This window comes from Myotis yumanensis, unplaced genomic scaffold, assembly GCF_028538775.1.
Source record: "Myotis yumanensis isolate MYYU_CA2020_CCGP unplaced genomic scaffold, mMyoYum1.0.hap1 SCAF_9, whole genome shotgun sequence".
Classification (NCBI taxonomy): domain Eukaryota; kingdom Metazoa; phylum Chordata; class Mammalia; order Chiroptera; family Vespertilionidae; genus Myotis; species Myotis yumanensis.
This window is the reverse complement of record NW_027223760.1, coordinates 30,889,479-30,903,916: the sequence shown is the minus strand read 5'-3', so window position 1 is coordinate 30,903,916 and position 14,438 is coordinate 30,889,479. Positions and strand designations below refer to the sequence as shown.

Below are 14,438 nucleotides of genomic sequence, written 5' to 3'. Positions count from 1 at the left end.
TGCTGGTCTATGAGGCCACCAGCAGAGGCCTGGGAGGGGTGGGGGGGGGGGTGGGGGAGGTGTAAGAGAGAAGGTTATAAAAGCCTCAGAGGATCCCTGTGGCAACACCAGCCTGGGTTCCTCCCCCCACGCCTTCCTGACTCTGCGCTTGGTTTGATAAATGCTTCCTAGATCTAGCTACCCCCTAGAGGTGGGTGTTTAACCCCCCCTTTTCTTGCCCCCAACAACAGGGTGGAGTTCCAGAACAAGTTCTACGTCGGGGCTGGGTACAAGTTCTCTCCATTCTCCTTTAAAAACATCCTGGATGGGACAGTCGAGGAGTAGCTGCAGGTCCCGTGGCTGATGGCTGACACCACCTTCTGTATCAGTCTTGTTTTTGACATCAACTGTGCAAGGCTGCCAATGGAATGATTGTTCTTAGCCAACCAGAGGCAGGAAGCCATGTATTATTTAGCTACAAGTCCTGGGATTTGATACGACTTCACCATGTTATAGAGGAACTGCGTCGCAAGTCATTTCAACCTCCTGTAAGGTCTTAATTGTCAAATACTAAAATGATAGAGAAATTGGGGAGGGGTTGCTAAATTAATGTTTTCTTGTCATATTGTAAGTATTATATTTAAGAAAATAAACTTCTGGGCCAGTCACTTTTTCCGTAAGATGTCTTTATTCAAAATTATTTCATAAAATTTAGTGTCGATAATTTCAGGACAAAGCTAAACAATAGAGTTATACAAACTACTCCAAAAGAAGGATTATTATTTGATTCCTTCATTTCCTGCTTCCTCAAACACCTTTTATCGTCGTCTGAGGCTAAGCTGCACAAGATCAGGAACTTTCTCATAGATTTTTCTCTCTGGGTGAGGAAGCACAGCTAATGTTCTGTGTTTGATGGAGGGCTGGCCCTGTGTGGCTCTCTGCTTTGTTAAACCCCACATGACATCATCAGCAACTTTGTTTGCTCTGAGAGCACATTATGCTGGAGTAACTGGAGAAAGTGATTTGTAGGCTTGGACAAACTCAAGGGCCAGGTGTAGAATAAGATTGTTCCAAATAGACACACAGACTAATAGAACAGAAGTGACAAGGAACCAAAAACATGCAATGGAGAAAGGAAATCATCTGGGAAAACTGGAAAGCCACATGCAAAAGAATGGACCTAGACTGCTGACACCATACACAAAAATTAACTCAACATGAATTAAAGGCTTAAATATAAGAACTGAAACAATGGAATGCATTGTTTCAGAACATATAGGTACTAAATGTACGGACCTTGGTCTCAGAGGGTTTTTTGTGAACTTGACCCCAAAGGCCAGAGAAGTAAAAGCAAAAATATATGAATGGGGTTCCATCAAACTAAAAAGCTTCTGCACAGCAAAAGAAACCATCAACAAAACAAAAAGGCAACCAACCAAATAGGAAATGATATTTGTAATATCTCCAATAAGGGACTAAAATGTATTAAAAAAATGCATACAGCTTTTTCGTAGCAGGTTTGCTGCCAAAACAGGTGTTGTGAAAACCACCATTAACTCAAACCCAAGATGGGAAAGGGAAAGACTCACATTAACATCGTTGTCATTGGACACGTAGATTCTGGCAAGTCTACCACTACTGGCCATCTGATCTACAAATGTGGTGGCATCGACAAAAGAACCATCGAGAAATTTGAGAAGGAGGCTGCTGAGATGGGGAAGGGCTCTTTCAAGTATGCCTGGGTCTTGGATAAACTGCAAGCTGAACAGGAGCAAGATATCACCATTGAGATCTCTCTGTGGAAATTTGAGACCAGCAAGTATTATGTGACCATCATTGATGCCCCAGAGCACAGAGACTTCATCAAAAACATGATTACAGACACATCTCAGGCTGACCGTGCAACCTCATTGTTGCTGCTGATGTTGGTGAATTTGAAGCAGGCATCTCCAAGAATGGACAGACCCGTGAGTGCCCTTCTGGCCTACACACTGGGTGTGAAATAGCTGATGGTTGGTGTTAACAAAATGGATTCCACTGAGCTACCCTACGGCCAGAAAAAATACGGAGAAATTGTTAAAGAAGTCAGCACCTACATTAAGAAAATTGGCTACAACCCTGACACAGTAGCATTTGTGCCAATATCTGGTTGGAATGGTGACAACATGCTGGAGCCAAGTGCTAACATGCCTTGGTTCAAGGAATGGAAGGTCACCTGTAAGGATGGCAATGCCAGAGGAACCACACTGCTTGAAGCTCTGGATTGCATCCTGCCACCAACTCGTCCAACTGACAAGCCTCTGCGTCTGTCCCTCCAGGATGTCTACAGAATTGGTGGTATGGGTCCTGCCCCTGTGGGCTGAGTGGAGACTGGTGTTCTCACGCTTGGCATGGTGGTCACCTTTGCTCCAGTCAACGTTACACTGAAGTGAAGCCTGTTGAAATGCACCATGAAGCTTTGAGTGAAGTTCTTCCTGGGGACAACGTGGGCTTCAATGTCAAGAACGTGTCTGTCAAAGATGTTCACCGTGGCCATGTGGCTGGAGACAGCAAAAATGACCCACCAATGGAAGCAGCTGGCTTCACAGCTCAGGTGATTACCCTGAGCCACCCAAGCCAGATCAGTGCTGGCTATGCATCTGTGCTGGATGGTCACACAGCTCACATCGCTTGCAAATTTGCTGAGCTGAGGGAGAAGATGGATCATTGTTCTGGGAAAAAGCTGGAAGATGGCCCTAAGTTTTGAAATCTGGTGAGGCTGCCATTGTTGATATGACTCCTGGCAAGCCCATGTGTGTTGAGAACTCTGACTACCCTCCTCTGGGCCGTTTGGCTGTTTGTGACATAAGACAGACAGTTGCTGTGGGTGTCATCAAAGCAGTGGACGAAAAGGCAGCTGGAGCTGGCAAAGTCACCAGGTCTGACCAGAAAGCTCAGAAGCTAAGTGAATATTACCTCCAACACTTGCCACCCCAGTCTCAATCAGTGGTGGAAGAATGGTCTCAGAACTGTGTGTCTCAATTGGCCATTTAAGTTTAATAGTAAAAGACTGGTTAATGATTACAATGCATCGTGAAACCTTCAGAAGGAAAGGAGAATGTTTTGTGGACCATTTGGTTCTTTTGTGTGTGTGGCAGTTTTTAAGTTAGTTTTTTAAATCAGTACTTTTTAATGGAAACAACATGACCAAAAATCTGTCACGGAATTTTGAGACCCATTAAAATAACAAAGTTTAATGAGAAAAAAACACACAAAAAAATGCATACAACTCAACAAAAACAAACAATCGAATTAAAAAAAGGGCAGAGGACCTGAATAGACACTTTCCCCAAGAAGACATATAGATGGCCAACAGATATATGAAAAGATGCTCACCTTCACTAGTTATAAGGGAAATGCAAATCAAAACCACAATGAGCTCATACCTGTTAGAAGGGCTATCATCAATAAGACGAGAAATATGTTGGAGAGAATGTGGAGAAAAGGGAACCCTTGTCCACTGCTAAGGGGAATTTAAGTTGATGCAGCCTCTATGGAACACACTATGGAGGTTCCTCAAAAAATTAAGAATAGAGCTATCACATGGCCCAGCAATCCCTCATCTGGGTATCTACCCCCAAAATTTGAAAACATTTATTCCCAAAGATGTATGCACCCCTGTGTTCACTGCAGCATTATTCACAGTGGCCAAGACATGGAAACAACTAAAGTGCCCTTCAATGGATGATCGGATAAAGATGTGGCACATATGTGCAATGAAATACTACTCAGCCGTGAAAAATGATGAAGTACTGCTATTGTGGCAGCATGAATGGATCTTGAGAGTATCATGCTAAGTGAAATAAGTCAGATGGTAAAGGACGAGAACCACATGATTTCACTCATGTGGGATATAAAACAGCAATGAATGAACAAACTTATGGGAACAGACAACAGTATGGTGGTACCAGCGGGGTAGGGGGTAGAAGTGGGGAAGGATGAAGAGGGTGAAGGGGTAAACATGTAATGGGATGTAAATATACTTTGGGGCAGGGTGAGCATACATGCAATATACAGATGATATATTATGGAATTTTACACCTAAAAATGTTATTAACCAGTGTTGCCCTAATAAATTTAATTTTTAAAAAAGATTGTTTCATTAACTCTTTAGTTTGAATGACCTTTATCCAGGTTAATTATAATGTCTTTGGTAACTATCCTGGTAGAATGAAGTCTATTTACAATTTACGAAGCACTTCCACTTAGTATCTAGATCTAAATAAGATTCCAGGAGACCTGACAAAATGTAAGAGTCCTTTGGACAGGTCTCTTTTTTTCAACCCCACCTGCCCCTCCGTGTATTGGGTTGCCTGGTGCTTATGGAAGTGTCATTGCTCATACCCCAGGGGGCTTCTCTGTCACCTTCCATATCAAGGTCATGCATGACCCATCCAGCACAACTTAAGGCACAATTAGATGCTCAGCAAATATTCACTTAATGATGAAAACAGACTGAGCCCAAGAATGACAGTTGTAATCAAAAGATGTGTATCCTTGAGTTCCATCTCTGGTAGTTTCTTGTGTGTGCCCTCAGGCAGGATGTGGAGTTGTCCCCTTATGGCCAAAGTGATCTCCACCTCTGGGCTGTGAAGAGGGTTATAAAGCACTGGGCATGGACCAGGCATGAAGTTCAGTAGCGATCCCATGTTGTCAAGGTCACTGGACAGGTTCAAGGTCCTCAGCTCCTTACTGCCCTTCTCCACAACCGTCTAAAACTATGCTCTGCTTAGAGGGGTCACCAACCAGCCTTTTGCCCTCTAATCCTAAACAATGATGGCTGCAAGTGAAGGTTGGAAAACGCAGAACTTCCTTCTGCACCTGGCCTAGACCCCTGCTCTTTCAGAAATGCCCCCAGCCTTCCTGAGAACAACATATTAGTATCCTCCCAAGCCTGGCAGCCTCTTTCTGTTTCCATTAGAGATGTAATTTCCCCTTTATAAAGGGATCAGGTGAAGGGCTGACTGAGAAGGGGGTGTGACCTGGATGTCACTCACTTGTCCAGGATGCAAGGTGGTTTCTTAAATAATCCTGTTCACAGAACTGAGCTGAACGGGAAGGAGAAGACCTGGGCGCCAGGTTTCTTGGGAAAGTAAGTCCAGAAGCCACCAGTGGTGCAACTTCTAGGTGGGATTTGGCTGCTGTGAAGGGGAAGCAAACAAGCCCCAGACTGGAAAGAAATATACCGAGGTAAGAAACTCCAATGGGCAACATGGATCTGGATTGATTTCTCCTGGTTTGGGGTGGGGGGAGGGTTGGACCGCAAGTGGCTGGCTGAAGGCAAATGGAGTTTGAGACTTTCTTCTTATTGACATTGCAAAACAAATTTCATCACACACACAGACACACACAAGTTCAGTTTAAAAAATTCTACAGTGGCCCAATTATTTCTGGCTAAAATGGAGTAGAATAAAATGCCTGCTGGTCACCTAGAATTTATTTTGATGAAGCTTGAGCTCCATCTAAGACTTTGAGTTTCAGAGTAAATCCCCAATAGGTAAGTTTTTAAAAATATATATTTTAATTGATTTCAGAGAGGAAGGGAGAGGGAGAGAGGGATAAAAACATCAATGATGAGAGAGAATCACTGATTGGCTGCCTCCTGCACACCCCCCACTGGGGATTGAGCCTGCAACCTGGGCATGTACCCTGACAAAGAATTGAACCATCACCTCCTGGTTCATAGGTCGACACTCAACCACTGAGCCACACCAGCTGGGTGTCAGTTCTTTATTTTTTTGAAGGTAGGCCATGGGTAATTTTCCCATTGTAGTTTTTAAGGAACTGATAGGACTGTGAAGCATCCTTCCCCATGTTATTCCCTATTTTCCCGAATTGGTTTGATCATCCATCCATTCATCCATCCATCCATGCTCTTCCTAGGTTAGAAGGGATTTAGAATGACTTAGGGAGCCAAACAATAGAAGATACCAACTCAGTTTCCCCAACATTTTATTTCAAAATTGAGCTGATAAACTCTGTCTCTCAGGAACGTGCCTCATCTCCATCTGTCTGAAACATGTTATCTTCCTCTTTATGAAAACATCTCTTTATGAAACTTTTGGCTGAACCTTTAGAAAATACTAAGCGAATACTTTCCATGCCTGCTAAGTTAGTGTGTGAGTGTCCTCTGAATGATCTGGCATGTAAGCCCCTTTACAATGCACAGATGTAAATGCCCAAATCCTGACAATCCATCCACACCTCTGCACCCCCCACCAACATGCCCCCCCGAAGGAATCCTGTTGTTGAAGACCCCGCATAGCCTCATAGGCAGGAACAGAGCTTTCTCTGTGGCTGGTAACTTGTTTCTTCCATCCCTTGGCAGCCTCACCTGACATTGGGAACCTATCGACCTTGACCATCTTCAAGGGCTGGGCATTAGAAAGATGGATGTTACAACCGCTGACACTGAACACTGTCGGTGGCTGGGCAAGGGCCAGGTTTGCTCCTCTGAGTAGAGTTTGAGTGAGTCACACATCACTGCCACCCCTTTTCTGCACCCCACCTCACCCCCACATCAAGGAGGCCATTCCAAACGGAGGTGTGGAAGGTTTTTCTTTCTCTAAAATACGCTAATTATACATGTAAAGCGATATGGAACAATAGAGGTATTTTTAGTGTGAAGTCATCCATTGTGTAGGAGTGCCTTTCACAAGGAAGCTGAGGCGACTGGTTTGGGCGACTATCAGTGTTATATTGTAGTTGGAGAGGTTTCGAGGTCGTATTTTCCAATAGGCACATAGCACCTGGGCGGGTTTCTTAATACACTTCCGTTTACCCTTGAAATAAGAGCGACCTATTTCAGAAGACAAGTAACTGGTGGTTACTTTTAGGTGGTTTTGCATTTGAGCCCAAGGCGTTCTCACGTTCGCAGAATATTAGCAATGAATGCCTTCGGAGCAATATACGTTTGCTAACTACGTGGATAAGAACTAATGCTGAGTGTGTTTGATTTATAGTTATAGGGAAGTTTTAGAAGCTTAGTTGATACCTTCATTCCGAGATGAGAAACGATACGAACAGCCGTGAGAGCTTATGTTGCAGTGGGCACTGTGCCACATTATACAAACATCGTCTCATTTAATCCTCATTTCAGACTTGAGGCAGTTTGTCAGTTAAGAATTGCACACAACTGACTGCTGGAGTGCAGTGTTTATCATTCATCACAGCCAGTTGGTCACAGCTGTCCTTGTTCCTCCCACGGCTTCACTTGACCAGCCTAAAAAAATTTTTGAACGCAACTGCAAGTAATAGCGACCAGAAATAACGGGGTCTTAGGCAAGAGAGAGCTTTCTTTTCTTTCCCACGTAGAAGCCTAGAAGCCGTCGGGAGGTAAGTAGACCAAGGCGTGGGGGAGCCCGCCTCACCAGGTCCCGGGCTCTTTCTCACTACGCTCTGCCCCACCTGTCCATCCTCACGTTCATATCAGGACCCGAGACGCCTGCTGAGGCATCAGCCATCAGGTCTCCAGGGGCTGGAAAAAGGCAGGAGGAGGAGGGGGAGGGAGAGGGGGGCGAATAGGGCTTCCTCAGAAGTGCCGCCCCTCCAACAACCACCTGCCGCTCCGTGGCCACCCATCCACCAGGTATAAGGAAGGCTTGTTACTGGAAGGCAGCTGGCTGCTTCTCCCACAGGAAGCTGGGACTACTTTTATTTCCAGGTGAAGAAATGGAAAGAGAAATGGAACCAGTTTAATCTGTCTCACCGTGGCTGCTGCTTTCCTGCCTCTCTCCCTCCCTCCTGCAATCCTTCTCTCCGTCTCTCCCTCCCTCCCTCCTTCCTTTCTTCCCTTCCTCCTCCCCTGCCCTCCCTCTGTCTTTTCTGTGTTTGCTAACTTAGCAGTTATAGAATGGTCACTAAAGGTTTTTGTTACTATAATGGTCAGTTACTACAGAAAGTGGACAGTCTTCCAGTTTTGTTTATAATTTATATATCCTCTTGTGAATTGCCTGTTCATATAATTTGGCCATTAATTTATTAGGATCTTATTTTTTATTGTAATTTGTGGTTTATATCTACCACAAACATTTAAAAAAATATTTATTTCAAAGAGGAAGTGAAAGGGAGAGAGAAATAGAAACATCAATGATGAGAATCATTGATTGGCTGCCTCCTGCACGCCCCCTACTGGGGATCGAGCTCACAACCCGGGTATGTGCCCTGACTGGGAATCCAACTGTGATCTCCTGGTTCAACCACTGAGCCACACTGGCTGGCTACTACCAACATTTACTGGAGAAAAGAATAAAAGAAAAACAAATAAGAACAAAAAAAAGAAAAATATTAAAAAAACAAACAAAGAAAAACATGAGTGTACAGATGATGTGTGGTGGCAGTATGCACTGGAACCTGTATAATGTTGTTAACCAGTGTCAGACCAATAAATTCAATAAAACATGAAACTGAAATAGAGAACAAACAAACAACAAAATCCTGTCATTCTCAGCAGCATTTGAGGTCTTGCTTCCCGGCAATTGCCAGTTTGGGCTCAAATAAACTCATAAAAATGCTTTCCAGATTTGGATACTTCTTACATAGACAACTATTAAAACTTTTAAAAGTTTGTTTGTGTATTGCCTAATATCATCTCCTAATATTTGTAGCAAACCTGGTTACTTTTGGAAACTTCTCAGTATAAAATAAATGACTCTTTGTGATTTGGCCTCTGGATGTGTGTGTGTGTGTGTGTGTGTGTGTGTATCTGAAATCACAACTGTAAATCTCCCTTTACGGGATCAGCTTTATTTTATTTTTATTGTTTTTTATGGGATCAGCTTTAATTAAGAGAACCTTAATGTCATTATCTTGGATGTAACGCCTTTGCCAGGCCATCTGAGAGAAATCACTTCTCTTTGCTGATAGGAGAAGTAAGTAGGATATTTAGGACCCATGGGGCTACCTAATCAGGTTAAAACACACCTCAAATTAAAGCTTGTTCTGCTCAATAGTAAGTGGCAGATTTCCTGGGTTTCTTTTCTTGCCGCTTAATACAAAGAGCAAGGAGACTTGCTGCACATTGTCTTATTACTCAAACGTAAGCCTTTATGAATGTTAAAATTGTAAAACGTGTTTACATTGCTATGAGAAGGCATAAAACTTGGCTGGTAGAAGAGTTATATGTTGAGTGAAGACTGAACTTGCTGTTGAGCATTTAGTTGTCACTGAACTTAAGATGAACTTAAAAAAAATATTTTCCCACCCAACTACATTGTTTCATTCTTTAACACTATAAATGGCAAGAGTCCCTTTTGGTTTTTAAGTCTGCTGCCATGATTTAAATGACTATTTTCAGAGAAAAAAAATTATATAATTTGTATACAATAATATTCACCATTTGTAGTGTATAATTTAATGATATTTAGTACAGCCACAAGGTATCGCCACTATTTAAATCTCACCGCATGGTCTTGTTTTCATATTTTGATTGCAGGAATCTGTGGTTCATCTTCCCATCTTTGCAAACGTGATATGCAGTCAGTCGATGTTTAATGTGTACTAAGGGCCTCTTTATAACCAAAGAGGCCCTCAGTCCACAGGATTTAAACGTTACAGATAAAGAACACCCTCCAGGTGGGCTCTCCCACCCTGAAGCACGTGCCCATGCCTTCTCCTTCCCCCTCCTTCCCCCTCAGGCACATAACTCTAAACCAGTGGGTCTCAACCTTCTGGCCCTTTAAATACAGTTCCTCATGTTGTGACCCAACCATAAAATTATTTTCGTTGCTACTTTATAACTGTAATCTTGCTACTGTTATGAATCGTAATGTAAATATCTGATATGCAGGATGGTCTTAGGCGACCCCTGTGAAAGGGTCGTTCGACCGCCAAAGGGGTCGCGACCCACAGGTTGAGAACCACTGCTCTAAACTCTAAGGGACCCCCAGAGACTTGCAACAGCAGCTTGTCCCAGGCTCACCCCCTGAACCTGCCCCTAGGCCCCTTTTCTCTGACTCCCCATGAGCCAGAGCAGCCCCTCCTGGGCTCTCTGTCCTCAGCCCTTCCTGTTGCACTGTTCCCGCTTTAATAAATGTACACCCCCCCCCCCAAAAAACCGCACCCCTCCAAAGGGTGTTGGGACAATGTCTGGAAGGAAACAAGGGTAGTTTCTAGAACAGTCTGTCTTCATGTCTTTCGGGCTTCCAGATGGGCTGAGAGGCCAATTATGTTTACTTTCCCCGCTCTGTGAAATAATAACTTTTCATGCTTTTCATGGTGTCTCTTGGGAAGGGGATTTCCAGGACTTATTTCTGAGCATTATTGATCTATCTGTCACTGTGACAACGTTTTAAGAAAACAAAGGATGTCTACCTTGCGGTATAGTTGCTTTTATGTGTGTCTGCGGGGTCCCCAGCTGGAAGAAAAACTCCTCAGGGCGCGGAGCATGTCAGACGCTCCCAAGTCCCCACAGGGGCCCACGCGACACATGCCGTGCTGGTTCTTGCCAACATTAAGGACTTGATGGGCTGCCTGCGTCCCGACTGCTACTCACCAGGGGTCTGAAGAGTGATTGAAGAATCTCAGAACCTCCTTTTGTGAACAATTTATTTTGAAAAACTGTTACACTTCTTGGAAAGCAGAGGATGGTAAAATGAGCCTCTTATATGTGCTGGCATCAAAATAATGATGCCAGTGTTATTACTCACAATATAATTACTGAGACCAGATTAGGAGTTCTGTGGATCCCACTAGGGGTGTAGAGTTAAACAACTGTATCATTTTAAAAAAAATACATACTTTATTGATTTTTTACAGAGAGGAAGGGATAGGGATAGAGACTTAGAAACATCGATGAGAGAGAAACATTAATCAGCTGCCTCCTGCACACCCCCTACTGGGGATGTGCCTGCAACCAAGGTACATGCCCTTGACCGGAATCGAACCTGGGACCCTTCAGTCTGCGGGCTGACGCTCTATCCACTGAGCCAAACCAGTTAGGGCTAAACGACTGTATCTTAAAGTCATTTGGAAAATATTTTACTAACTTGCTCCTCAGCTCTCTTTGGTTTATTTTTCTTTTGGTTTGGGGGATTAAGAATCCTTTTTCAGGATTAAATACAGAAAGGGGGAATGAAAAGAAGAGCTCCATGGCTTTGTCAGTAACAAGTAAGAATAATACACAAGAACGCGCACTGTGACATATGGTTACACTGTGTAGACAGGCCCCATGGGAATGGAAAGACCTGGCATGGAGATTACTTCTCTGTAGTGAAACCCACTCCACTCCCACTCAGAGGCTACTGGTCAGATTGTCCAGAGCTCACCTGGCCCCACGCAGGGCGGATGGCTAGCCTCTGGGGCCCAATGATCTCATGTGGCCATTTAACCTCTCTGTGTTTCAGATGCATTAATATGTAAGACCCACTTCACAGATTTTCTGTGAAGATTGAAGAAAAATATGTTCTCAGCTACAGCTCATTCCGTGTCCCCTCTCCTGGTTCCATCAGGGAAGCCGTGTGGGAAACTGGAACCATTAGAAGATGCCAACCAAGCGGGCGGAGCCGGTCACCGTCCTCAGCCTTCGGAGGTTGAGCCTGGGAGCCCCAGAGCCACAGCCGAAAGGTCAGGTGATCTAGAAGTCTCTGACCTCAAGCTGCTGCTTAATTCCACCCCCTCCCCCCGGATTTACTAGTTTTTATAACAGGAATTGGTTTCCCAACATCTCTGGGGTGAGCAATAGTCCACACACATTTCCTACCCACACAGGCTGTTCTTTTCACTTTGCTTTTCCTCGTTAGAGCCCAAGACCTTCACCGTGGAAGATGCCGTGGAGACCATCGGATTCGGGCGCTTCCACATTGCCCTGTTCCTCATCATGGGCAGCACTGGGGTGAGTGCGGCTTGGAGACCGTTTGAGTCTCCTGAGCTATTTCCTTGTGGGACACATAGAGTCTTGAACTGACCTCAGCGCAGGGCGGTCCACTTGGGCGGATGTGAGGGGGGCAGGGAGTTTGTGAGGCGAACATGTCCCCAACAATTCATTTCCCCCTGATCCCCACTTGATACCCTTTTCCCTTTTAATGATGTCATTTTCATCCCTTCCTCCAGGTACAAAACCTCAGAACTATCTGTGACTTTCTTCTTCATTATTCTGAGCTGGATTTCTTTGCTCTATTTCTATTTATTCTATCAATTCTTTTCCAGCATCCACTTCATTTCCCTGGGAGATACACTCACCCCGTAATGGATAGCAAGATATGGACAGAGGATGATAATTAACCTTTCTGTTGAAAGGAGTATTTAGGCCTTAGCCGGTGGCTCAGTGGTTAGAGTGTCGACCCACGCACAGAAGGATCTCGGGTTTGATTCCTGGTCAAGGGCATGTACCTGGGTTGCAAGTTCACCCCTGGCCCCAGTCAGGGTGTGTGTGGAAGGCAGTCCATCAATGTTTCTCTCTCACATCTCTCTCTCTCTCTCTCTCTCTCTCTCTCTCTCTCTCTCTCTTTTTCTTTCTTTCTCTCTCCCTTCCTTCCACTGTCTCTAAAAATCAATTGGGAAAAGTATCCTCAAGTGAGGGTTAACAAAAAAAAAAAAAAAAGAAAGAAAGGAATATTTAGCAGCACATACTGTTTGCTAAGAAGACATTCTTTCCTGATGATGAACTCGTATTGTTTGTACTTGTTCCTTTATTGTTGTCTGGCTTTCATGACCTTGTCGCCCCATCCCAACTTCTTGAGAAAGGGACTATTTTAAAAATCCATTTGCCAGGGGCATGTCCTGAGATCTCCACGAGGATGAGTATAAAACAACAAAGCTAGGTCGAAGTGGATGGCGGGGTGAGCCACTAGCTACGTGACCGGCCTCCGCACAACACCCTCAGATACAGTGCAAATGCACGCATCCCCAGCATCACAAGTCAATATGAGCGATAAATCCGGGGACACTTCAAAATGTTCAAGTAGTGCTAAGGGTGTACCCAATAGGTGCTCCCTAAATGGGGGAGGGGAGGGAAGAGGAGGACTAAAGGGTGGTGGAAGGCAGGCGTGGGGAGAAGTGGTGACAGGCTGGCACTCGGACACAGCATTTTTCCTCCTTTTTCTTAAGATTGCCGAGGCCATGGAGATCATGTTAATAGCGGTTGTGTCTCCCGTCATCCGCTGTGAATGGCAGCTGGAGAATTGGCAGGTGGCGTTAGTGACCACGGTGAGTGACCTGCTTCCTGAGCTGCAAATGAGCCACCTGGAGACCAGGGCTTCCACGCCCCTTCCCCATCCCACAGGGCGAGACTCAAAGGGTACCCCACCCCTAGTCTGTTGGCTTTCAAAGTCTGCAGGCTCCAACCAGCATTTGAGGCCTTTCTTCCCGTTTTTCCCCACCCTGGGGAGCATAACTTTGAATTGCTTATTTTCCAGCTCCTAACAAAAGCCCAAAAGAGATGAATGCAAATCAGAGAAGGTAACTCTTAAGCCATGGGTTAGATATGCTTTAACTATTAGTTCAGAACACTAAGAGGCTACTTAGTGTGACCATAGTGACTTAACCAATCACCAAATTGAATTGTTTGTGTTATACACTCAACTTTTCTCAAAGACCATATGAATAGCTTTATGAGTTTCACACCAAATACTGCTGCAAAGTGGAGTCAAGTTTGCTATAAAACAGTACACGTATTACGCTGGCAGTAGCTTCATCCATCTCATGTTTACCATGTCTCTTGATTGCATCACATTCCCATAAGGTTAACTTAATCTTGTGTTGTTTGTACAGTAACAGGCTGTAATCCAGTGGTTCTCGACCTTGGCTGCACCTTAGAATCACCTGGGAATCTTTTTAAAATCCCGATTTCTGGGCCTCATCCTCCGGAAATTCTGTTTCTTTGTTATGGGGTGGGGCCACAACATTAGTAACAAAGAAACAGAATTTCCGGAGGATGAGGCCCAGAAATCAGGATTTTAAAAAGATTCCCAGGTGGTTCTAATGTGCAGCCAAGGTCGAGAACCACTGCTGTAGAGGCTTGCTGCCTAGGAACAATAGGCTATACCCGTGGTCGGCAAACCGCGGCTCGCAAGCCACATGCAGCTCTTTGGCCCCTTGAGTGTGGCTCTTCCACAAAATACCACGTGCGGGTGCGCACGTACAGTGCGATTGAACCTTCGTGGCCCATGTGCAGAAGTCGGTATTTTGTGGAAGAGCCACACTCAAGGGGCAAAGAACCGCATGTGGCTCGCGAGCCGCGGTTTGCTGACCACTGGGCTATACCATAGAGCCCAGCTGTGTGGTAGGCATACCATCGGGATTTATGTGAGTGCACTCTATGATGCCAGCATGATGATGAAATCACCAGACAACGCATTTCTCAGAGTATACTCATCGCTAAGCGGTGCATGGCTGTAGGAACTTAATTTCAGGGGAACCCAAAATTTGGGATTCACCAGCTGACAGAATGCATTTCTTAAATGGAGTGGCTGACATTAGAACAT

The 14,438-nt window shown here is 44.7% G+C and overlaps 2 protein-coding genes and 1 pseudogene across 10 annotated transcripts in view; all 3 read left to right on the top strand.

Moving 5' to 3' along the window:
* ATP6V0A4 (ATPase H+ transporting V0 subunit a4) overlaps window positions 1-647 on the top strand; it is a 42,369-nt gene extending 41,722 nt beyond the window's left edge. For all 3 annotated transcript variants that reach the window (XM_070423986.1, XM_070423989.1, XM_070423988.1), the window contains one exon: window positions 231-647. In XM_070423986.1, the coding sequence (XP_070280087.1) occupies window positions 231-324 (94 nt within the window). In that variant the 3' untranslated portion in view covers window positions 325-647. The remainder of the gene's footprint in view (window positions 1-230) is intronic.
* Window positions 648-746: 99 nt separating this feature from the next.
* LOC139016236 (elongation factor 1-alpha 1 pseudogene) lies at window positions 747-4,089 on the top strand (annotated as a pseudogene).
* A 1,069-nt stretch (window positions 4,090-5,158) lies between these two features.
* Window positions 5,159-14,438, top strand: part of SVOPL (SVOP like) — a 62,379-nt gene continuing 53,099 nt past the window's right edge. For 2 of the 7 annotated variants that reach the window (XM_070423995.1, XM_070423990.1), the window contains exons 1-4: window positions 7,185-7,353; window positions 11,466-11,580; window positions 11,757-11,848; window positions 13,063-13,161. In XM_070423995.1, coding sequence (XP_070280096.1) covers window positions 11,499-11,580; window positions 11,757-11,848; window positions 13,063-13,161 — 273 coding nt within the window. In that variant the 5' untranslated portion in view covers window positions 7,185-7,353; window positions 11,466-11,498. Of the gene's footprint in view, window positions 5,209-7,180; window positions 7,354-11,465; window positions 11,586-11,756; window positions 11,849-13,062; window positions 13,162-14,438 lie in introns of those variants that run through there. The other 5 variants (XR_011472652.1, XM_070423993.1, XM_070423992.1 and 2 more) reach the window with 4 other exon arrangements.